This window comes from Anomaloglossus baeobatrachus, chromosome 5 (assembly GCF_048569485.1).
Source record: "Anomaloglossus baeobatrachus isolate aAnoBae1 chromosome 5, aAnoBae1.hap1, whole genome shotgun sequence".
NCBI classification, from domain to species: domain Eukaryota; kingdom Metazoa; phylum Chordata; class Amphibia; order Anura; family Aromobatidae; genus Anomaloglossus; species Anomaloglossus baeobatrachus.
The window spans coordinates 238,345,213-238,371,211 of record NC_134357.1 but is presented as its reverse complement, the minus strand read 5'-3'; the positions used below and the strand labels follow the sequence as shown (position 1 = coordinate 238,371,211).

The following is a 25,999-nucleotide window of genomic DNA, read 5'->3' as shown; positions in this document are numbered from 1 at the left end:
CTAATTTAATTTTGTATTCATCAATCGTTCCATCAAATACATCCATACTCTTATTAAACCCTTCATGACCTATGACGTACTGGGGACGTCATGGATCGTGTGAGGTTAATCCCCGTGCGTTGCCATGGGCAGTCCGCGGCGATCCGCGCACATATCAGCTGATTTCAATAGCTGACATGTGTGCCTGATAGTCGCGAGTGGAATCACGTTCCATCTGCGACTATTAACCCCTTACATCTCGCTGCCAAAATCTGGCAGCGAGATGTATATGCGCGCAGCCATAACTATAACTTACCCGCCCCATCTTAAGTCATGTGACGTGATCACGTGACTTCTGGTAGTTGCCATGGTAGCACAGGGTCATGTGATGACGCCTGTAGCTATCATGAGTCACTTTCTCTCAATGCCGGCAGACTGTCGTGTTTGAGAAGAAAGCAGTTTTTCTCCAGTTCTCAGCTGTGTTGCTGTGATCTGGAGAAATGGGAGAGCGATCAGACAGCTTATCTTTATAGCCCTATAGGGGTCTAGTAAAATTAAAAAAAAGTTTTAAAAAATAAAAAAAAAATAAAAAATCTAAAAGTTCAAATCTCCCCCCTTTCGCCCCATTGAAAATTAAAGGGTTAAAAAAATAACATATATACACATATTTGGTATCGCCGCGTTCAGAAATGCCAAATCTATCAAATTATAAAATCAATTAATGTGACCAGTAAAAGGCGTAGCGGCAAAAAATTACACATTTTTGGTCCCCGCAAATTTTGCGCAAAATGCAATAACAGGTGATCAAAACATAACATCTGTGCAGAAATGGTACAGTTAAAAACATCAGCTCACGACACAAAAAATAAGCCATCACTGAGCCGATAGAGCCGTAGATACCGAAAAATGAGAACGCTACGGGTTTCGGAAAATGGTGCAAAACATGCGCCACTTTTTTGGACACACTTATGAATTATTTTTAACCCTTTAGATACAAGTAAACATATTCATGTTTGGTGTCTCCAAACTCGCACCGACCTCAGGCATCACAGTGACACATCCCTTTTACCATATAGTGAACATGGTGAATAAAATATCCCAAAAACTATTGTGATCGCACTTTTTTTGCAGTTTTCCAGATTACTATATGGTAAAACTTATGGTTTCATTTAGAACTACAACTCAACCCGCAAAAAACAAGACCTCATATGGGAAGATTGATGGAAAAATAAAAATGTTACGGCTCTCGGAAGAAAGAGAAGAACCTTCCCCCCCCCCCCCCAAGAAAACGCAAAACGCCCGGGGGCTAAAGCAATATAAACCTTTTATAATGCTGGTAGCATCACTTGGTCTCTGCCAGCATCAGCTTTGATGTTTACATCCATCACTTCCTCTCCTCAGGCTTCCTGTGCTCTGTTACTACAAATTCCATCATACATTGCAGTAACCTGTGAGAGAGCACTTAGCATTCTCCACTTATTGCCATAGAAACAGTCCTGACAAAAATACGAAATGACAGCACAGGGCAGGTACCAAGCCATCTGGCAATTGCCAGATGACCAGTGTCACTGTGTTTATGCAAAAATTGGGCACTTTTCAGCTGTCCACGTCAGTGATTGGATTACCTAAATCCTTTGCTTTTGAAATGCAGATCGCAGCACTTCACTAGCAAAAGTAATGGCCCCTGCTGCTGAATAAGTGTCAACTCAGCTTTTGTGAGGCAGACTAATCATGTCTTCAGGAGGCATGCCCAGGCAAGCTGTCATTCACTCCTTCTCATCCACACCCACCATCAGGAGCCCAGTGAAATCTTCTTTTATTTGGTCTGATTTCTGTGCCAGAAAAGGAAGTATGGGACATAACAGAGGAGGAAGAAGAATCTGCATAATCCAGTACAATGTGATCCTTGCTGAGATGTGCCCATAGAACCTATACATCTTATACAAGTATATGACAAAAGCTATTGTTTTGAATAGCCATGATATATGGCAAGGGCTGAAAAAATAGTGGAAAACTCCTTTAATCCCAGATTAGGTTTTTACTCTAGTTATGGAGTCAGCCGAGTGGTGGCAACTTCTATGTGCTTGTTGACCCAGCGCTGTATCTTTATGTGGTCTGATATTTCGTGGCTGAATTGCTGTGGTTCCTAAACGCTTTTATTTTTCAATATTATTGCTTATAGTTGATCATGGGATGTATAGGTAGGTAACATTTCTAGAAGTTACTCGTTAGAATAGTGTCATCTTATTAACCACTTCCTGACTTAAAACGTAGAGGTACATCTGATTTGGGAAAGGCTTCCTGCAAGTGTTATGTTTCCGATGCAATCACCGCAAAATCTCGGCTCAACTGACAGCTGAGTGCAGTAACAGCCAGGATTGGTTTAACCCTCAAGATGTTATAGGTCATGACAATGCTTTCCAGAAATTTGGGAGGGGACTTAAGCGGGCTTTACACGCTGCGATATCGGTCCCGATATCACCAGCGTGGGTACCCGCCCCCATCTGTTGTGCGACACTGGCAAATCGCTGCCCGTGCCGCACAACATCGCCTAGACCCGTCACACATACTTACCTGCCCGGCGACGTCGCTGTGACCGTCGAACCGCCTCCTTTCTAAGGGGGCGGTCCGTGCGGCGTCACAGCGACGTCACTGAGCGGCCGCCCAATAGCAGCGGAGGGGCGGAGCTGAGCGGGACGTAACATCCCACCTCCTTCCTTCCGCATAGCGGCCGGGAGGCAGGTAATGAGAGATTCCTCGTTCCTGCGGTGTCACACGGAGCGATGTGTGCTGCCGCAGGAACGAGGAACAACCTCGTTACTGCTGTAGTAACGATTTTTGAGAATGGACCCCCATGTCACCGATGAGCGATTTTGCACTTTTTTGCAACGATGCAAAATCGCTCATCGGTGTCACACGCAACGGCATCGCTAATGCGGCCGGATGTGCGTCACCAATTCCGTGACCCCAACAAGTTCGCATTAGCGATGTCGTAGCATGTAAAGCCCCCTTTACTCTCTCATCCTTCCCCAGGAACGCACAACCTTGCAATGCAATCATGGGCTACAAATTATTGTCATAGCAACCAGAGATCATAAAAACTATTCTTGAACTTTTCTTATTTTATTTTTGCATTCTGCCTCTGAAAAATCAGAATAAGGTTTGGTTTACATTTATCCTCTGCTCTATGTTGAACACTTACATCGAGGTTTATGTCTAAATCTTCAAAAAACGTGATTCAGATGGAATCATTCACTGTAATATGTCAGACGGAGTCACTTTAGACTCCATCTTTACTGACTGTATCCCATGCTAAAAAGTTCAATCAACCACAGTTTTATGTTCTTCTTAAAAAGATGGACACCACCAGAACAGAGGCCATATTGAGTTCAAAGTGACTCCATCTGCCTCATTAAATTGAATGTTACTGTCTGAATCCTTTTTTTCAGATTGAGACAGAAACCCTGAGGTTTGTGCTCATCATAGAGCCCAGGATAAATAAGTACCCCAACGCCGCCCTCTCCCCAAAAAGAAATTCAACAACATTTATAGTCCCAAATTCAAATATCGCCTCTTGCTTCTTAATACCGTAATGTGTGTAAATTTCTAGAAAACACATATGGAGCCAAAATAGGTATGTCTATATATGAGTTCCTAAGGGGATTTAAATTCCTCAGTTGGGTCACTATAGAGGATTTCTGAGGTTGTGTCACTTAGTGGCTCTGCAGATTGCTCCCACAAACTATTCCAGGAAAATTGACACTGCAAAAGTAAATGGCACTTCTTCCTTCGAAGCCCTGCCGTGTGCTCACAGTATATGGAGTATTGCCAGTCTAAGAAGAAATTATTAAATTAATTGATAGGTCCAATTTTTCCAATTACCTCCTGTGAAAATGAAAATTTGGGGCTAAAGCAACATTTTTGTGAAAAATAGTCTTTTTCATTTTCACCTCCAATTGTTATGAAATTCTGTGCATCCAGGAGGCTCATCATATCCCTAGATAAAATCCTTGAGGGGTGCAGTTTCCAAATTGGAGTTGGATTGGAGTTGGATGTCACGCAGTGACATCGCTAACGAGATATCGCTGGGGTCACGGAATTCGTGACGCACTTCCGGCCTCGTTAGCGATGTCGTTGCGTGTGACACCTACAAGCAACCGCTAACGATCACTACTCACCTAATCGTTGATCGTTGACACGTCATTCCTTTCCCAAATATTGTTGCTGTTGCAGGACGCAGGTTGTTCGTCGCTCCTGAGGCAGCACACATCGCTACGTGTGACACCCCGGGAACGACGAACAACAGCGTACCTGCATCCATGGCAATGAGGTGGGAGTGATGTTAATGCAGCTGGTCTCCGCCCCTCCGCTTCTATTGGCGGAACGCTGTGTGACATCGCTGTGAAGGTGCACGAACCTCCTCCTTAAAAAAGAGGTTGTTCGCCGGCCACAGCGGCATCGCTAGGAAGGTAAGTACGTGTTACGCGTCCTAGCGATATTGTGTGCCACGGATTTGCCCATGACGCACAAACGACGGTGTTGCTGCGTGTAAAGCAGCCTTTACTTGTGGGGGGTTTCAACTGTTTTGGTACCTTGTGGGCTTTGCAAATGTGAGTATGTGTCCACAATGTATTCCAGCCAAAATTGTGCTACAACAGTCAAATAACACTTCCCTTCTTTTGAGTCCTTCTGTGTGCCAATTTAGTTGTATCTGACCATATGTGGGGTATTGTTGTACTCAAGAGAAAATGAACTCCAACATTTGTTGTGCAATTTATCCTGTTACCCTTGTGAAAATGGAAAACTTATGGTTAAATAAAAAATTTGTTGGGAAAAAAAATACATTTTTCAATATTTCAATATTGTTTCAATATTATAAAATTTATACAACCACCTGTGAGTCCAAATTGGTCACTCCACCCACTACATTAAATCCTTGAAGGGTCTTTTTACCAAAATGAAGTCACTTGTGGGGGTTTCTTCTATTTTGTAATGTCAGTGGTTCTTCAAATGGGACCTGGCACCCTCCCTCGATCTACTCCAGGGACGATTGTATTCCAAATGTCAAATAGCACTCATTCTTTTTCGAGCCTTGATATTTGCCCAAACAGTAGTCTCCAACCACTCAATAGATATTGCACGACAAATAGTGTAATCCATTTTCCATTGTAACTATTATGAAAATGAAAAATTTGTGGGGAAAACTTTATTTTTTATATTTTTCATTCCACATTCTATAAATTCTTGTGCAGTAACTGAAGGGTTAACAACAGAGATGAGCGAATCTGAGGTCCTGTGTTAGTACCAAGTTTGGGTTTGGAGTTCGGGCGCTTTATATATGAACTCAACTCACACGAGCACCACTGTGCTCGGGTACATTTGGTGCTCAGTCTAATGTGAGCCGCTAGGAGCGTTTGATCGGCTCGCACTCTAGGTAACAACAGCTTGATCGGATGTAGTGTGGAACAAACAATGAATAAAAATCCACCCTCCTCCGGAAGTGATATGTTTATGTCTGGCTGCATGTGGGCAGAGACTCAAACTGCCCAATTAGTGACTTCCGATAGGGTTCAGGTAAAGTCCGGGTCCCAAACCGAACTTTATGTAAAGTCCGGATAAATCCGCCAAACCGAACTTCCACGGGTTCACTCATCTAAAATAAATAAATAAATAAAATCACTAATAATTTTTTTTTAAAGGGAATCTATAACCAAGTTTTTGCTACCTCATCTGAGAGCAGCACAATGTAGGAAAAGAGACCCTGATTCCAGCGATGTGTCACTTAGTTTACTGGGTATAGCAATTGTGACACAATCAGGGTTGTTAGATGTAGCATGCTCAGAAAGTTAACCCCGCCCCACCACAACTTTCTGTACATTAGATACACTAATATAGTAAGACAATAAATAATAAAAAGGCACATATAAAGTTAGAAAATGTGCAGTGCCTAAAGAGCATGGAAAATTATAGCATTGTACAGAATTGCAAATTGTATCCTGTCAATACCCGGTACTGCCACACCAAAATAAAACTTTAAAGGGAACCTGTCACCTAGAATATGCGTTCTGACCTATCAGCAGACGCATGTGTGCCCTAATTACACCTCCCTACCCATCCCTGTGTTATAAAATTGTATAATATGAAAGTAATAATAACGTTTTATTACCTTCATATTTCGTATGTAAATAGCAGGGAATGTGGTCACAGGGGCGGCACCTTGCCCTATGGACGTCTGCATATTTCCGTGGTATCACGCCCTTGTGGGCGTGATACCATGGAGCGACGTCCCCGTCACTCATTCTATCCTGCGCGCATTGCAGCAGGCTTCTTTTCCGGGTATTCAATCGCCGGCTTCAGACGTGCACTGCGCAGGGCACTGCTAGAGTATACATGTTTTTCCCTTTAAAAGAATACTTCCAATATTATGTTCTAACGCAATCAGAAATAAAGTTTAAAAAAAATGAGTATAAAAGCTCTAGAGCGCTAGAGGCAACAGGGTCTGACCGAATACCTCTCTGCACTAAGTAGGTTTATCTCAATGTCGCTATAATTAAATACTAAATACTTGCTGAATTTTATGTTTAGTGCAGGTATATTACCTTTTACTTAACATCTTTTTGCACTAAGCAACTTTTTTCTACCACTAGATGGTATTAGAGTTCAATTTTGGCACAAAATACATTTCTTAGTGGTTCTATACATATGAATAAAACTTACTGATTTTGTAAGTGCAGGTATATTACGGTTTACAGACTTAATGAATTGGCAATCTTGCTTTTTGATATAATATTGTATTATATTGTTTTGTATTTTAATTATTGTACAATAAATTAAGAGCTTTTATACTCATTTTCTGAAACTTTGTTTCTGATTGCGTTATTGGTTAATGAGGTTAGCTCATTATTTTATGATATTTTTGATATTTTTTTGATCAATATTATGTTCTGTATTATAGACGGTATTCTGCTATAGGTAGGGCCCTCTGAATCTGGTAAGTGTATTTCTTTATAATTCTCAGTGGGATACTTAAGGCCGCTTTACACACTGCGATATCGGTACCGATATCGCCAGCGTGCATATCCGCCCCCATCGGTTGTGCGACACGGGCAAATTGCTGCCCGTGTCGCACAACTTCGCCCGGAACCGTCACACGGACTTTCCTGCCCTGCAACGTCCCTGGGACCGGCGAACCGCCTCCTTTCTAAGGGGGCGGTTCGTTCAGCGTCACAGCGACGTCACAGCAGCCTCACTGAACTGCCGCCCAATAAAAGCGGAGGGGCGGAGATGAGCAGGACGAACATCCCGCCCACCTCCTTCCTTCCGCATTGCGGGCAGGAGGCAGGTAAGGAGAGCTTCCTCGTTCCTGCGGTGTCACACGGAGCGATGTGTGCTGCCGCAGGAACGAGGAACAGCTTCGTTACAGCTGCAGTAACGATATTTGAGAATGGACCCCCATGTCACCGATGAGCGATTTTGCACGTTTTTGCGATGATGCAAAATCGCTCATAGGTGTCACACGCAACGGCATCGCTAATGCGGCCGGATGTGCGTCACAAATTCCGTGACCCCAACGAGATCACTTGAACAATGTCGTAGCGTGTAAAGCCCGCTTTAGACTTGTAAAGCATTCTATATAAAGTATTAAATAAGATTTGTTTCTCCTTTTTCCCTGTAGGTTTTCTCCTGACACCAAGGATGGACAAGAACAGAAAACACATGGGTGAGAGGATCCTGAACCTCACCCTTGAGATCATCTACCTGCTGACTGGAGAGGTGAGGGCTTCTGCAGGATATATCACCACACTCTTTATTTCAGGAACTATATTAAATGGCTTTGCTTTTATTGCTAACTAATTAAAAAGTTTATTAAAAAAGCAGCTTGTACCTAATCGTCAGTTCTACGTGGACAGTTTTGCACAAGGATTTCCAAAAGTAATAATACAAAAATGTAAAAGAACATTAGTAAATTATAATTGGCAATTGTAACAATCTGTAGTATGAAGATCACAGTTTCTACACTCCCCCCCCGGGAATGACATAAAAGCAAAATGAAAAAACTACTGAAACAAAAATGCCAAAACTGCTGTTTTTTTGTCTTGCATTAAACCAAAAAAAGTAATTGGAAGGTCACTGTTATGGCGGCAACTCGCATAGCTCCTCAGCGCCACCTCACTCACCATGCTCACTGCGTGACTTCTCGTGTTATGTGTCCTCGCTGAGTTACCATTTGCAGCACTCCTCTACACTGCTGCTTCTGCATGTAACTTCCTTTTGGTGTTGGGGGGGGCATGGCTGTGTCCTGCAGAAATTAGGTTCACTGACTTAGTCCATGATAGCAGAGACTATAATAGGCAGCACCTCCCACCATTCCTTGCCAGAATGTGTTTCCTACTGAGTTTGTCTGCTAGAGTCTGTTTCTTGCACATATTTGTATAGATCCTCCCGTTACTGACTCAGTTCACATTCCCGTCCTATTTGACCTCTCTGCCCCAACCTCAGCTTTGTATTTTGATCCTGCACTGCATGCCCTGATCTTGGACTGTTTGACCATGTCTCTGTGTTGCCCTCCTGTACATCGCTCTTGCACCTGTGACCCTCTGGTCAGCTGCTGTAGTCCCGGGGACTGCCCTGGAGTGGTACCTGGTGTCTACTGGTAGCCCAGCCCATCCTCACCATCCAAGGCCCTAGTGAAGTCACGGTAGACACTTAGTGACACCCCTCCAGGATAAGCCCAGCCTGTGGCACAGTCCACACCCACCAATGTGACAGTCATGTATAAAAAGGCTAAATAATACAAAATAATAAACCCTCAAACAGCACCATTGACATAAAAATAACAAAGCTGTATAACTCAGATTATGGCAACAAAAAAATTGCTTTTTGTAAGTGATATTTTTGTGCCCTTGGTAGCCACATTTGCTTTTCAGGAACATGGGAAATCTTGGTAACTTTACTCAATGTGAGGGTTTGTACAGAAGTGAGGCTTTCTTAGCTATACAGCAGTATTGTTGCGGAGTTTTGCTGCTTTTTTGTTAATTTTTTTTAAATTACAGAAAATGTGTTCTTGTAATTCTTACAGAAAAAAATGTATTGTCGGAGTAAGTAATTTTCATGTGTGGTGAATGGCATTAGCCTTTTTTCTCTTTCCCTCCCAATACATGAAGGATATGACTTGTATGATGAAAAAAATCTGTAACCCTAAATCAATGTCTTTCTCTTTGTAAAGGATTATATTGTAGTTAAGACAGTATCTGATGAGGATGAGGGATGGAGTAGCACCCAGATCCCGATTATGAAAACTCAACCTCATGCACTGATGAATGAAAGAATCAATGAGCAGAAGATCCTAGAACTCACCAACAAGATTATTGAGCTGCTGACTGGAGAGGTGAGAGTTGTATAGATTATGATTGGACCATTGTGTCAAGTAGTAAATCCAAAATGTGGAGGTTTTGTAATGTGTGTTGGAAGTATTTAATCTTTCTTTACCTGTTTATTGGTCTGGACTGTGGAAGAGAAGTGAAATAGGGTCTTACTCAACAAAACCGTAAGGTAATAAAAGTAAAGAACTCACCTATAAGAGTTATGCCAGGCACAAGCCCTATACTCGTATGTAGCCACCGGTGAAAAAGATGCAGCCCCGGGTGTAGTGAATGAAGGATGAGAAGATGAATCGGGTTGTAGTGCCGCACTATTCACCACTCCAGAATTTATGATTTATTAATGTCTTTTTATTTTCATGCACAGATCCTGTGACCTGTGCATAAAAATAAAAAGACATTAATCAATCATAAATTCTGGAGTGGTGAATAGCGCGACACTATAACCCGATTCCTCTTCTCAGCCTTCATTTACCTGTTTATTAATTAAGGAGGTTTGCAAGCTTAAGATATTGATGAACTATCCTCTTTAAGGTCATAAAATTGGTGGGAGTCTGAAACGCAACAGCCCCAGTTGTCAGCTGTATTCCTCTTAACCAGTGCAATGATGTACATACTGAATGGAACCTAAATAGCAAAGTTCTGTTGACTGTGTAGTAGCTGCTCTGAGGTCCTCCATCTCAAGTTATTGATGATTTCTGTAAAGCACTGTGGAATTAATGGCACTGGATAGGTGTCACGAGGGTACTATGACAGAGAGTGGTCCCTCCTATTTCTGGTGTCAGGAGATTGCAGCGCAGTCCTTCATATACACTTGCTCAGGTTAATACATCTGGCTGTACAAATTCTCCTATATCCAGCACTTCTTAGGGTTAGGCAGATCCTCTAGTCTCCTGAAAGCTGAATGAAAGCTAGAGCCAGCTGTTCTCTATAAAGACCTCTCTCCCAGCCCAAGTAATCGCTGGTGATGGTTTCTGCTTAGCTTGCCTCTAGAGGGAACCTGGGCTGTGGACCAGGAAGCCATTCAGAGAACATTTGCTGTGTGAAAGCTGTGTTGAGTTTTTCCCTTCTTTAGTTGCTCTTTGCTTTTGCCCCTCTGGTCCGTTGCTCACTATTACCTCTTGTCTTTTGGAGTGCTTTGTATGATTGCTGTTTATTTTTCCCTCTGTGTCTTTAATCTAGAGCAGGACTAGCGTTCCTGCTACCCTGTGCACTATACAGGGCTGGGTCCAGGGAAAGATATGTATAGGCATGTGATCGGCGACTGTGGTGGAAGAACCCATATAGGGATGTTGGGGAGTGCAGAGATCAGCTTCAGGTGGGTTTAGAAGGTGACAGTGCTCCTGTACCCCTAGTGCTGGGCCCACCATTGTATTGTGTACCCTGTTCGTTGCGGCGTTCACCAAGGGTTCCCGTGTATTTGGTGGAACCCCGTAGTCACTATGTAACAATAAGCGAGTAAAATATGTAAAGGGAATAGGCGCTGAGCTGCAGTACCAGTGAATGGCCACTACACAGTGAATGAAGCGGTTGTCTTTTGGATCTTCTTCACTGTTTACATCCAGCCAGTGCTGAATCTGTAAAACAGCTGATCTTTGGCCATGCTGGTCATCAGTATATTAAAGGGATTTTTCATGACCATAAAAGTTAAACTGAATTGGCCCAGGGTTGTTTAAGAAAAAAACCCTACTGCAGTCACCTACTGAACTGATGCCACTTCTTACCACTCCATGCCCTATCTCTCGCCAGCTTCCAGGCATGGCATCAAAATCCTGGGATTAAGAATAGCATAAGATGGCCACTGCAGCCTTCACATTCCACCTGAACAGGAAGCTGCTATGTGAAATCCACTTATAAATGTTTATGCCAGGAGTAAAGAGAGCACCACTCCTTTAGACACCAATTCTGGGCATCTGCAGGGTGCTATTTTTAAGCTGGGGAATCCAATAACAATGGGTCTCCCCAGCCTGAGAATACCAGTGCTGTCAGCTTATTCATGGCTAAAACGTAGTTGGCTTGGATGTTTTTCTTTGTGAGAAATTTCTTCCATCTTGCCACCCTACCTCACAGGATCAGACATATGAAGAATACAAGAGGTTGTTGTCACATGCAGTACACAACCAGTACTTGCCCAAAATTGCTGCAGCTTCTTTAATGTGGCTGTGGGCCTCTTGACAGTTTCCTAGGCCAACTTTCTTCTTGCCTTTTCATTCATTTTTGAGGAAGACCAGTTCCAGGTAAAAACTCTATCATGCCAAATTTAAGTCCCTTCTTGATGACCATCTTCACATTGTTCCATGGTAAATGTAATACATTGGAAAAAATGTTGTACCCTTCTCCTAATTGATAACTTTCAATAATGAAATAAATCCCTTTGCTTTGTTGTAAGCTGTTTACAGGCCATGTCTTTTGCTGTAAAATACAGCAATGAAAATGTAAAAAAAATCCTACTAGAATAACTAAACTTTTTATGGGGTTAGTCAGAATCCCTGTAAATGATGGCAGTTGTGTACTGACTACTATTTAACATGTGTATTAAAGTGTAACCATAGTTTTAATTTTTATTTCATAAATGAATAGTACATATGAAGATAAGCAACTTTGTGATCTATATTATCAGACAAATTTGCTTCTTTCTCTGCCAGAATTTCAGTCTTTATCGGAATTCTCAATTTTGAGGTAAAATCTATATTCAGTGAAGAATTTCCCATTACTAAGATAGGAGATAGCAGTTGCTTGAGGAGAGGAGGGAGTGGCTTTACATTTAGCTCCTCCCTCCTCTCATCGTCATAGAATCTCATCAGTAACCGGCCATATCCTATCTCAGTAATTGGAAAGTCTTAACTGAATACAGATTTTACCTCAGAATTGAGAATTTTGATTGTGATGGTGGTATATGGGGGTTATGTTTAATTTTGTGTAGGTTCATATTTTAGGCGTGGTGCTCTGTCCATTCTTTATACATTGTCCTGTTTGCAAGATAATTACCTCCTGCTGGCCTTTTGTCCCTAGGTGTGGGGGAGGGGGGCCTGGAATCCACCTAAACTCTCTGCTTACCTGGGGGATTATTTATTCTGGCTGAGAAAGACATGAGAGAAACAGGATGATTGATCCTCTGAGGGAGAAGCTGACACCTCAGAGAGACTTGAGAAACCCCAATTCCCCTGGAAAAGGACTGCTGGAAGATTGTGACTGATCCCCGGGACATTTATCTCATTACTGTACTAATTTACCCTCTGTGTGGTGGATTATTTTATGGACCTTTTGTTTGGAATAAATGTTTTTTGGATTGTTCATCCATCTCTCGCTCTGTTGATTGTGTGATATCGGAGAAATAACCCATAACATTGATAATGACCAAATCTGGCAGAGAAAGAAGCAAATTAGTTTGATAGCACCAAGTAGAAGCCCTTTGGCAAGTATCACAGCTTGTAAATACTTTTTGTAGCCAACCAAGAGTCTTTCAGTTCATGTTTGAGGGATTTTCATCCATTCTTCCTTAAAAAAGTCTTCCAGTTCTGTGAGATTCCTGGGTTGTCTTGCATGCACTGCTCTTTTGAGGTCTAGCCACAGATTTTCAATGATACTCAGATCAGGTGTGAGGGCCATTGTTAAACCTTCAGCTTGTTCCTTTTGAGGTAGTCTATTGTGGATTTTGTCGTATATGTAGGATCATTATCCATTTGTAGAAGCCATCCTTTTTTTCAACTTCAGACTTCAGCTTTTTTACAGATTTATGTTTGCATCAAGAATTTGTTGAAATTTAATTGGATCCATTTCTCTCTTTACCCATGAAATGTTCTCTGTGCCATTGGTGCAACACAAACCCAAAGCATGACTGATCCACCCCCAACATGTTCTTTACCTTAAATTATGTGCCCTTTTTTCTCCACAAATATCTTTCATCATTGTGGCCGACGCATTCTATTTTAACCTCATCGGTCCACAAGACTTGTTTCCAAAATGCATCGGGCTTGTTTACATGTTCTTTTGCATACATGGTTGAATTTTATGGCAGGTCAAATCAACCCGCCTTTTGAGCTATGTGCTATACCATGTGACATAGAAGCCAGATAAGGGATTAAAGACCTGGGAGCCACCGGATGCCCATCGACTTAGGTATCCTGAAGCAGCCTGATGGGGAACACCCCTCTTTCTCCTAAGATTTGTGTTCAGCTGTAATATCTTATCTTTATATTTTTTAATTGTAACTTTTATATTAAATATATTTTCCTCTTAATCAAATTACCTAACGAATAGTTAGTATTTGTCCATCACTTCTGATAATCTTTTAACCCTTCTAACTTCCTAATTTTTCCATTTGTTTCAAAATTGATGGAGATATAAAGTAGACATGTGGTAAATATTATTTATTAATCATTTTGTTTGATATCATTATCTGGTTTAAGGGCGTAAACTTTAAAAGATTAAAAGTTGCGACATTTTCATAATTTTTTACCAAAATTCCAATATTTTTCATGTTTATTTGTGAAAATATTGACCTAAATTTGCCACCATCAGTTTATAGGAGAAAAACATGGTGACAGGTTGCCTTTAAAAAATGTTAACTCTAGCTGAAAAATATTGTAGAACACAAAATGAATGAACCACTACTTAGACATTACTTCATTAATGTGTGTAATATCTAGGAAAGGAAAGCGACAGGTAACTTTTTCGAAGCTATCTACCATGTTTTTCCAAAAATAAGACATTGTCTTATATTATTTTTGCCCCCCAAAAAAGCACTAGGGCTTATTTTTGGAGGAGGTCTTATTCTTGGAGAAACACGGTTGGTGGAAAGTTTACCCCCCAAAAAAGCAGACCCCCCCACTTCCCAGGAGACTCATACTCACCAGACCAGGACGTCTGCGTGGTTCCCAGGTCCTCCTGTGATCTCCGGTCGGTGCTGCATGCCGTCCTACCCTGCTGCTAGCTGACACACACAGAAGATCCCAGGCACACACAGCAGATCACACACACAGCAGATCTCACACACACACACACACACACACACACACACACACACACACACACAGCAGATCACACACTGCAGATCGCAGGCACACACAGCCGATCACAGATACATACAGCCGATCACAGATACATACAGCCGATCACAGATACACACATCCGATCACAGGCACACACACACAGCAGATCGCAGATATACACAGCAGATCACACAGCAGATCGCAGGCACACACAGCCATCTGAGATACACACAGCCGATCGCAGGCATACACAGCCGATCACAGATACACACATCCAATCGCAGGCACACACAGCCGATTACAGATACACACATCCTATCACAGGCACACACAGCCGATCAGATACACACATCCTATCACAGGCACACACAGCCGATCACAGGCACACACATCCGATCACAGGCACACACAGCCGATCACAGGCACACACAGCCGATCACAGATACACACATCCGATCACAGGCACACACAGCCGATCACAGATACACACAGCCGATCACAGGCTCACATCTGATCACAGAAAAACACAGCCGATTGCAGACACACACACACACACACACACACATCACATCACTTCCAGCACTTATGGCAGCAGGGAATGAGAACAAGTCACGTGTCCGGCCGCAGGTCCTGTTCGTCGCGCTGCACCGCACTGCCTCTCAGGATTCTCTTGGCGAGAAGAGATCAGTGTCACTGGATGAGGTGAGTCGATTCAAAGAGCAATAGAAAGCAGGTTGATATACCGCGCCAAACCACAGGAGTCCAGATGTTGTTAGTAAATCCCTTTTTCTTTATTTTCACAGGTCTACGCGTTTCAAGGACATATCCGTCCCCTTCCTCAGGACAATGTACAGAGAATACTACCTTATACTACCATAGTATTCTCTGTACATTGTCCTGAGGAAGGGGACGGATATGTCCCTGAAACGCGTAGACCTGTGAAAATAAAGAAAAAGGGATTTACTAACAACATCTGGACTCCTGTGGTTTGGCGCGGTATATCAACCTGGTTTCTATTGCTCTTGGAATCGTCTCTTTACCGCGGGACCGCTGCCTCCCACACCATCTCCTCGTGATTTACATGCTCAAAAGGGGTTGTGACTGGCACAACCGCACCAGGTGAGTGTTCCTGCCAGCATTCACTCCCACGTGTTTTTCCGGGTAAGACCCTATTTGCGCCTTATCTTTTCACAGCTATCTCATCTACTGGATGAGGTGAGTGTGTGTGCGATTCGATGTTTGTGTGTGTGTGTGATTTGATGTTTGTGTGTGCGATCTGATTATGTGTGCGATCTGACTGTGTGTGTGATCCAATGTTTGTGTGTGAGATCTGGTGTGTGTGTGTGAGCTGATGTGTGCGGGTGTGTGATCACTGCAGGTCCTGCTGCGCGGCGTCTGGTGAGTGTAATTGCTGGGTGCCGCTGTGTATATTGAAGTGTACTGCAGTGTCTGTAACTTTTTTAGCTACAGGGACACTTCATTATTGATCTGGGACTAGGGCTTATTTTCGGGGGAGGGCTTATATTTAAGCCTTTCTCTGAAAATGCTGAAAATCCCTGCTAGGACTTATTTTTGGGGGAGGTCTTATTTTTGGAAAAACACGGTAGTTAAAAACAGATGGTTTGGCTAGAATATGTTTTTAGTCATGCTTTGTTACATAAAAGATGATTAAAATTAGCATACCGGGAATGAGACAAAAAGATAGTGGTTGAGTTTTTTCTGCTGACCCTGTATCTTTGTATATATCAGGTTCCTATAAGGTGTCAGGATGTCACTGTCTATTTCTCCATGGAGGAGTGGGAGTATGTAGAGGGGCACAAGGATCTGTACCAGGACGTCATGATGGAGGGTCAATATTCACTCACATCATTGTGTAAGTAAAATCTTCCATTGACTGCAAGGAGTAGAGTTCTCTGTCGAGAATGTCTAAGCTGAATGTTTTTAGTGACTGCTCTTGCTTTTTCTACAGATAGATTCAGTATGCAGAACACACCAGACAGATTTTCCTGTCCGCTTATTGCAGAGAATGGTACAGAAGAAAATCTTAGTGTCCTTCAGGATCATAAGGTAGATCATAGATCACACCAAATGCAGTTTATTTTATGAAATGTTCTGGTGAACGTCTCCAGCTCTTTCCTTATTTGTAACGTAAGTGTTCTATGTGTATGGGGAATTAGGCTGAAGAACTGGTCGATATTAAATATGAAGTTCAAAGAGAAGAAAAACAGATATGTGTGGACGATGGCCAGCAGTGTAAGGAGGAGGAAATGCCTGAGTATATCAGCACAAGTAAGCAACAAGCATTAAATGCATAAAGGAACACTGAACTTCAAGGGGCAATTAAAAAAAAAAAAAGTCTATAAAGTGATCACATCAGGAAGGGGTTCATGCCTTCCTGACCTATGTCGTACAATCACATCATGTCAGGTCCAATTCCTTGATGCAAGTTTAGGAGCTTATCATAAATTATAACTAAAGGCCCGTTACACGCAACGACGTATCTAACGATATATCGCCGGGGTCACAAATTCCGTAACACACATCCGGCATCGTTAGCGACGTCATTGCATGTGACACAAATGAGCGACCGTTAATGATGGAAAATACTCACCAAATCGTCCATCGTTGACACGTCGTTCCTTTTAAAAAAAAATCGTTGATTGTTGAGGACGCAGGTTGTTTATCATTCCCGAGGCAGCACACATCACTATGTGTGACACCTCGAGAACGACGAACTACAGCTTACTTGCGGCCACCGGCAATGAGGAATGAAGGAGGTGGGCGGGATGTTCGGCCCGCTCATCTCCGCCCCTCCGCTTCTATTGGGCGGCCACTTAGTGACACCGCTGTGACGCCGCACAAACCGCCCCCTTAGAAAGGAGGCGGTTCGCCGGCCACAGCGACGTCGCTAGGCAGGTAAGTCCGTATGACGGCTCCTAACGATATTGTGTGCCACGGGCAACGATTTGCCGGTGACGCACAACCGACGGGGGCGGGCGCTTTCACCAGCGACATCGTTAGCGATGTCGCTGCGTGTAAAGCCCCCTTTTAAACTTCACAACCTAATATCTCTGCAATGGAGAGGAGAAATGTAACAACTAAAACTGTTTTATTCAGGTCTGCAGCCACCAGTTATGATGGGACCAAAATAACATGCTCAAAGTAGGGAAAATCCTCTTTAGTGATTTCCCAATCACAGGACTGGCAAGTATGGTGCCAATATTCACAGAGGTCAAAAAGTGAACCCAAGAGCTATACGTCTCTAGGTTTAACCTATTATGTAAATCTTCTGAGTATTGACTAAAAGATGCTAACCAGGAGTATTTCCATAGAAATAACCTGTATACATGGCGTGAAAAGGGTTAGTCCGCGCTGCCTTGTACATGAAAAAAATCACTCAGGAGAAGTAATCTTCATGATTTTATTATGCAACGCGTTTTGAGAGTCTATACAACTCCTTCTTCAGGTGTCAAAATTGCTGTACATGAGTGATTTTGATTCCTGAAGGAGTTGTATAGACTCTGAAACGTGTTACATAATAAAATCACGAAGATTACTTCTCCTGAGTGATTTCCTATCTACAAGGCAACGTGGATTAACCCTTTCTTTTCACTCCATGTATACTGATTCATCTTCTGAGTCTCCGGCAACCATTGTGGTGTTCATTTCTGCTTTGTTGGTAGTTGTGACCCTCACAACTACCCTAGGTGAGTGCTCCTGTGCATATTATCTTATTTTCCACCTGGATAAGACACCATCTGCACCTTCTTTGTCTCTTCCAGAAATAATTTTAACTATAACAATAACCTCATAGCCCAGCATCAATATGGGTTTATGAGGCATCGGTTCTGTTAATCCAGACTGGAACAAGGTATGGTCGTGGATGTTGTCTATCTGGACTTTAAAAAAAGGCATTTGACAGAGTGCTACATAAAAAAAATGGAGCATAAATTGAGAGCAATCGGACTAGGGGAAATATGTCTAATTGGGTTAAAAACGGGCTCAGGGATAGGAAACAGGGTGGTTATTAATGGAACACACTCATACTGGGTCAGAGCTAACAGTGGGGTGCCACATACAACACTTTGTTTTAATATACTGTATTTATTCATTACTTTGTAGGGGACATACAGAATAGAATTTCAATATTTGCAAATGATGCTAAACTGAACTGGATAATCCACACACAGCAGGGTAACTTAATACAGAGAGATTTATGTAAGCTGAAAGCTTGGGAAGAGAAATGGCAATTGAAGGTGTATGTGGATAAATATAAGGTTACAGAAAAATGTGTAATTATGTACTAAATGGTAAAACACTGAGTAAAACTGTCATCAAGTGCTAGGAAGCTGCTGCTGAGGCAAATACAATGATGGAATGCGTAAAAAAAGGAGGTATGGATGCTCATGTAAAGAATGTAATTTTGCTTTTATAGAAGTCATTAGTGCCGCCAACCTTCAGAGACTATGTACAATTTTGGGATCCAGTGCTTAAGAAGGACACAGAAAACCTAGAGTGGGTGCAGAGAAGAATGAAAAAGTATTTGACATGCGGTGTGGTGCTCTATACGCACCAGGTGTCATGGTGCAGAGTCTGACATGTTACTTGGTGCTTTTGTGGTGCTTAGTCAAAGCCACACGTTCACCACTTTTGGACTCGCTGATGATCGGTCTGGCAGGAGTTAATTACTGCTAGCCTGTGAGTTGCTGCTGGTATCACAGATTACTGAAGACCTATCCCAGCTGCCTCTGTCCTTTAAAAGATGGTGGATCCTGCTCCTCCTTGCTGAATATAGCAAAAGCGATTCCAGTCTTGGTGCATGGTGATTCAACTGCTGGAGCACTATTGTATGCTATCGTGATGTGTTGTGGCGATACCCTTGTCGTTGTGTATTTCCTTCCTTTTCTTTTTTCCCCCCTTTACCTCTGTGATTGACTGATGTGAGTGTGAGTTTTAGTTCCTCCCTGTTTGTCTATTTTTGGGGGATTTATCACTCCTGTCCTGTCTTCTTCCCAGTATTGCGGTGAGAAGGTATAAAACCCGGGCTTCTCAGGAGTTAGGGTTATACTTGGTGTCCAGACCTCGCCACCATCATGCATACCTCTGGGATGAGGGACAGTTAGGGGCTCCCCTGGCCTGAGGGACGATTTAGGAGCCCCGATTCTCAGTCACTCCGTTACTATTGTGACAGTATTTTAAGGAAGACCTGTCACTTGGTCAGAAAAAGAAAAAAATAGTTAAATTCCTTATAAAAAATATCTTAGTTTCTCTAATTCTGCCACTCTTTTCCATTTTGCGCTGCTTTTCTCCATTGTAGAGCTATTCCCATTTGTTTCTTCTGGAGATCAGTATGGGAAATCTCTGCTTCTAGTGCAACTGGGTGTTTCTTTAGTCTTATCTGACACATGCGTTTTCACCCCTCTTTGCCAGATGCTGTTAATCACACCTCTGCAGCCTCTCAGAATGCCAGACTGTTAGATCAGATGTTGATACTTTGATTGGCAGTTTGTGGAATAGAAGGGGTGAAGGTGCATGTATGCCCCCCCCAGAAAAGACTCTGAAGAAATGCCCAGTTGTACTGTAAAGCAGAAATTTCACATACTGCTCTCCATAAGAAACAAATGTTAATATCTCTGTAATGGAACAACGCATCAGAAAACAGATTTTCACAAAGTATTTAACTACAGGTTCTTTTGGTTCCAAGAGACTTTGATGATTTACTGACTCTTCTATAGTACTATTACTGTAGTAACCAATGGGAACGAGACCTAAACAGAATCTCCTTCCCTCCCTATTCTTGTGTGCGTTGTGATAATAATATGATGGATCCAACAGAGAGCAGCAGAGTGAGAGTCAGTGAGGAGACGGTGCTGACATTACAGTGTAGTAAAAGATGAAGGCGACAGCAGCATGAGTAGATATGGTTTGTTCTTGTTTGATCCTGATCAATTATAATCCCTCCTGTGTATGTATGCCCATATATTATTAAATGGTTTGTCCGGCCTTTGGTTAGGGGTCTGCAAGTCACTCTCTGTGACTGCAACCTTGTGAATCCTCACAACATGCAGTGCATTGTGCGAGCTGTCAAAATGCTTTAGCTCCGGGAGCTTGACCGCAAGTATGCGATTTGCATACATTCGGTCACATGCCGACTATATATGCATGGCCTAGGTCAGTACAAGTTAATTGAGCTAGGTCAGATACATCTAGTCGGAATGAAGCCGTAAGAATGCAAAATCACATACAGGCACCACATGGCCTGTTGAGTATGCCAGAAATCTGATTCCAGTTCATGACTGGAGTCAGATTTCTGGCATAGCGCACAGAGGCGCATGCCACTCATCAGATGCTTCAGGTTCATGAAGAGGCATGTGCCTCTTTGTGACTCTACTATGCCCCCTCATGAAAACCGGTGAGAAAATTGGCAGTCATGATGAATTGGGACCAATTCTAAGGTAAAATCTGTATTCAGTGAAGACTTTCCCATAACTGAGATAGAAGATGGCAGCTGTTACTTGTTTTCCCTTTCACCCAAAATGAAATTGTAGATTATAGAATAATCATAGAAATAACCAATTTAACCTGGAGTATGGCAGTCTTTTCTTGGAGAAAACTAGCAAAATTAACCAAGGCTTTTACACCAGAAAATTGTCAAGCAATGAACACACGTTTTTGCACTTTGCTTAGTTCCATAAACACTTTTTATGTATGCATTTATACACCAGCCTGTGCACTTTTCTAAAAACTTTGTGGGGCATAGTCAGTCTCAGCCTGCCAGGATGACTATAATAATAATGATAATAATAAATATAAAGAATAGAGTGGGCAATTTATATCCTTGTAAGCAAGTAAATTGTAATCCAAATATGATGTTTTGGATGCATTGTTAAATATTGTTAGGGTATGTGAACACGGCGTCTTATAGGTGGCAGCATACCCGCTACGTTATAGTAGAGGAAGACGCTTCAGGAAAGCCCTGGTGGTATTTTTCCTGTACCATCTTCTTTGGCATCTCTCTGGTCGCTTTCTCAGCAGCTTCACAAACAATGTTTTTTTTGTTTGTTTTTTTTTTTTAAATTATGCATAAAAAGTAGGGAGCTACATCCACCTCCCCACCACAAAGCAGCTCCCATTGCCACATTTACCACTGCTATACTGCTGCAGGTACTGTTATAATATAAGTTGCCATACTGTCACCTTTACAGAAATAGAAAATCATAAAAATGTGTTTCTTTTTCCAACAGGTGGTTTGGAGGGACATCTGCCTTTATCTCCAGATTATCAAGTAGAATACAATGATCTCTCACAAAATCATTCTGGAGAACACTCTGTTACTTCAATGTTAAACTCCGTGTTTTACAGTAGAGATTTAAATACTGACCCTGCTAATCACAGGAGACCTTCATCGGATGAATCACAAAATATTCATCAAGTTACAGGTCAAGGAATGGGTAATATATACACGTGTTCAGAGTGTGGAAAGAATTTTAAGTCAAAATGTAGTCTATATAGACATAAAAGAATTCACAAGAATGAAAGACCATATTTATGTTTTGAGTGTGGGAAATGTTTTATTCAGCGATCACATCTTGTTCAACATCAGAAAAATCACAGAGGGGAGAAGCCATTTTCATGCAATGAATGTGGGAAATGTTTTACTCAGAAATCAAGTCTAAGTGACCATCAGAGAATTCACACTGGGGAGAAGCCATTTTCATGTGTGGACTGTGGGAAATGTTTCACATATAAATCAAGTCTTGTTGACCATCGACGAACTCACACAGGGGAAAAGCCTTACTCCTGTACACAATGTGGGAAATGTTTTACAAGGAGGACCAATCTAGTTGAACATCAGAAAAATCACGCAGAGGGGAAGATCTTTTCTTGTTCAGAATGTAAGTAATTTACTTAGCAAGTCTATTTTGCAAAACATCACATTATTATATAATTTTCTTCACAAAATTGGAACATATCTTTCACAGGCCATGTTAATATGTGTGGAAAAGGATATCAAAAATAGGTAGAGGTTGTCCAACCACAAAATCCCCAAAAATGTTTAAGCTAATCTGTGCTGTATTGACATCTAAAACATCCCTATATATTTTTTTTTCTTTCTAACTTTTGTTCCTCTTGAGTAATCACTTTATTCTCTGAACCCACATTGTTTACCTGTGGCTCAACCAAACTTGACATCTTCCTGTCCTTGTTTGCCGTACCGCCCGCCCTCAGTGTTCAGCCCCACCTTCTGCACACTCACTGGCTGTCAATATTCTGCCCCAGCCCGTCGTGTTATCATCACTGTACCATACCCCTTATAGATTTAATGAATACTGTGTGATGAAAACTATACATGGCACCTGTGAGTCTATAATATATACCAGGGATGGAAATTAAGGTTTGTGTCGGATAGGAATGTCCTCTAAAATGTGAGTAAAATTTGACACTCGTCTCACCTGACTCGAGGCTAACCATGCCATCTTGGGCATAGGCAATATTTTAGGAATATCCGGGTTATCAAACTTCAAACATCCTAGTTGACACTAGTGTTCAGTGACTCTCTGGAGTTGAAAGTCTAGAACCTGGGATCCAACTACTTAGTGCCTTTTGCTGGTCAGCTATGTAATAAATATAAAATCTTGCAAAGCTGTACCCCTGAGCTTTTTGGGTCTTTGAAGGTTAGATAATTTAAGTTTGGGCCTAGAAGTACCCCACACAAATGAAGACATTAGCTAGTTAAGTAAAACTGAATATTGGCAATAATATCCTCTTAGGTTTGAGTCCCGGCAGTGATAAAGGTAGTTTTCCCCAGAGATTAAACTGCAGTTTAGCATAAAGTAAGAGAGGCAGAATGTTAGACGAGAGATCCCTTTTACTGTTTTGATGAATTGTGATCCCTAAATATTTAAAATGTGTAAGCAACTGGCAAAAGTGACAAAGAAACTAAATGGGTAGAGCGCCTACATCAAAGAGGCATTAATGCCCATTAGTTCCAATTTATAGAAAGGCCAGAATATTTGTCAAATGTATCTACAGTAGAGGTAACCTGAGGTAAAGTGTCCCCGAACTGGTCCATAAAAATGATCATGTCATCCGCATATAACCAAATAGAATCCGTCTGATCAGCTATAGATATACCTTTAATTAGTGGCGTGGAGTATATCCTGATAACTAATGCTTAATGCTTCAAAATACAGAGCAAATAAAGCAGGGGATAAGGGACAGCCCTGATCAGTTTTTCTTTCAAGCGAGAAGGATGCAGATACAGTGGGTACGGAAAGTATTCAGACCCCCTTAAATTTTTCACTCTTTGTTTCATTGCAGCCATTTGGTAAATTCAAAAAAGTTCATTTTTTTCCTCATTAATGTATACTCTGCACCCCATCTTGACAGAAAAAAAGCAGAAATGTAGAAATTGTTGCAAATTTTTTAAACAAGAAAAACGGAAATATCACATGGTCATAAACATTAAGACCCTTTGCTCAGACACTCATATTTAAGTCACATGCTGTCCATTTCCTTGTGATCCTCCTTGAGATGGTTCTACTCCTTCATTGGAGTACACCTGTTTTTAATAAAACGGATATGACTTGATTTGTAAAGGTACACACCTGTCTATATAAGACCTCTCAGCTCACAGTGCATGTCTGACCAAATCAGAATCATGAGGTCAAAGGAACTGCCCAAGGAGCTCAGAGACAGAACTGAGGCAAGGCACAGATCTGGCCAAGGTTACAAAAGAATTTTTGCAGTACACAAGGTTCCTAAGACCACAGTGGCCTCCATAATCCTTAAATGGAAGAAGTTTGGGACCAACAGAACTCTTCCTCGACCTGGTCGTCCAGCCAAAATGAGCAATAGTGGGAGAAGAGCCTTGGTGACAGAGGTAAAAATAAGCTCCAGAGATGCAGTAGGGAGATAGGAGAAAGTTCCACAAGTCAACTATCACTGCAGCCCTCCACCAGTCGGGTCTTTATGGCAGAGTGGCCCAACGGAAGCCTCTCCTCAGTGCAAGACATATGAAAGCCTGCATAGAGTTTGCAAAACAACACATGAAGGACTCCCAGACTATGAGAAATAATATTTTCTGGTCTGATGAGATGAAGATGGAACTTTTTGGTGATAATTCTAAGCGGTATGTGTGGAGAAATCCAGTCACTGCTCATCACCTGCCCAATACATGAACAGTGAACAGTGAAACATGGTGGTAGCAGCATCATGCTGTTGGGGTGTTTTTCAGCTGCAGGGACAGGATGACTAATTGCAATTGAATGAAAGATAAATGCGGCTAAGTACAGAGATATCCTGGAAGAAAACCTCTTCTAGAGTGCTCTTGACCTCAGACGTGGCCGAAGGTTCACCTTCCAACAAGGCAATGACCCTAAGCACACAGCTAAAATAACAAGGGAGTGGCTTCAGAACAACTCTGTGACCATTCTTGACAGGCCCAGCCAGAGCCCTGACCTAAACCCAATTGAGCATCTCTGGAGAGACTTGAAAATAGCTGTCCACCAACGTTCACCATCCAACCTGACGGAACTGCAGAGTTTCTGCAAAGAAGAATAGCAGAGGATCCCCAAATCCAGGTGTGAGAAACTTGTTGCATCATTCCCAAGAAGAGTCATGGCTGTACTAGCTCAAAAGGGTGCTTCTACTCAATACTGAGCAAATGGTCTGAATACTTATGAACATGTGATATTTCAGATTTTCTTGATTAAAAAATTTGCAAAAATGTGTACATTTCTGTCAAGATGGGGTGCAAAGTGTACATTAATGAGAAAAAAATGAACTTTTTTGAATTTACCAAATGGTTGCAATGAAACAAAGAGTGAAGAATTTAAAGGGGGTCTGAATACTTTCCATACCCACTATAGAAAGCCATTGACCACTACCTTAGGTTTTGGTGACCATTTGAGGAATTTTGGAGCCAAATGCAAATTTTTGAAGATGTGCTACCAGAAATAACCATTCTACCGAGTCAAATGCCTTCATGGCATCCAGTGTAGCTAATACCCAGCTGTTCTCATGCTGTAGGAATATATCGGCCTACTGATTGTACCCTTCTGATATTTATGGAAGTGCTCTTTCAGAAACTCATTTGCTTTGGACGTATTAAATCTAAAATTTCTTGAGTTTCATAGCTAGAATCTTAGATTTTATGATCAACGTTTACTAAAGAACTAGGCCGCTAAGATCCGCGATCCATAGGATCCTTCCCTTCTTTTACTATTACAATAATGTTCGCTTGATAAAAGGAAGTGGATAAAGACTCAGGGCTGTGGAGTCGGAGTTGTGGAGTCTGAGTCGGAGCTCATTTTGGTGGAGTCTGAGTCGGTATAAAATGCACCGACTCAGACTCCTAAAATATATAATAAATTGGGGACGGTAGTGCAATGCAGAATGTGCTGAATATTTTTTCATAGGAATTTGGGAAACTTATGAAATGTCCTGTTCTATTCCTGATCTAAGGCTACATTCACACACAGCGTTTTTGCTACATTTTTGAGGATACGTTTGTCAACTGCAAAAGCAGATCAGCTTTTTATAAAACTGCATTACCTGAGAGGTTTCTGAGCTCATAAATAATGTTTTCAATAGCAAAAGAAATTTAGAAAAAGGCCACACAAACTGACATGCTCATTCTTTGTGAGG

At 41.8% G+C, this 25,999-nt stretch overlaps 1 protein-coding gene across 1 annotated transcript in view; it reads left to right on the top strand.

Moving 5' to 3' along the window:
- Window positions 1-25,999, top strand: part of LOC142312714 (uncharacterized) — a 357,223-nt gene that overhangs the window by 81,746 nt on the left and 249,478 nt on the right. Inside the window, 6 exon segments of the mRNA XM_075351702.1 lie at window positions 7,655-7,752; window positions 9,206-9,367; window positions 16,100-16,223; window positions 16,320-16,417; window positions 16,528-16,639; window positions 21,595-22,245. Coding sequence (XP_075207817.1) covers window positions 7,655-7,752; window positions 9,206-9,367; window positions 16,100-16,223; window positions 16,320-16,417; window positions 16,528-16,639; window positions 21,595-22,245 — 1,245 coding nt within the window.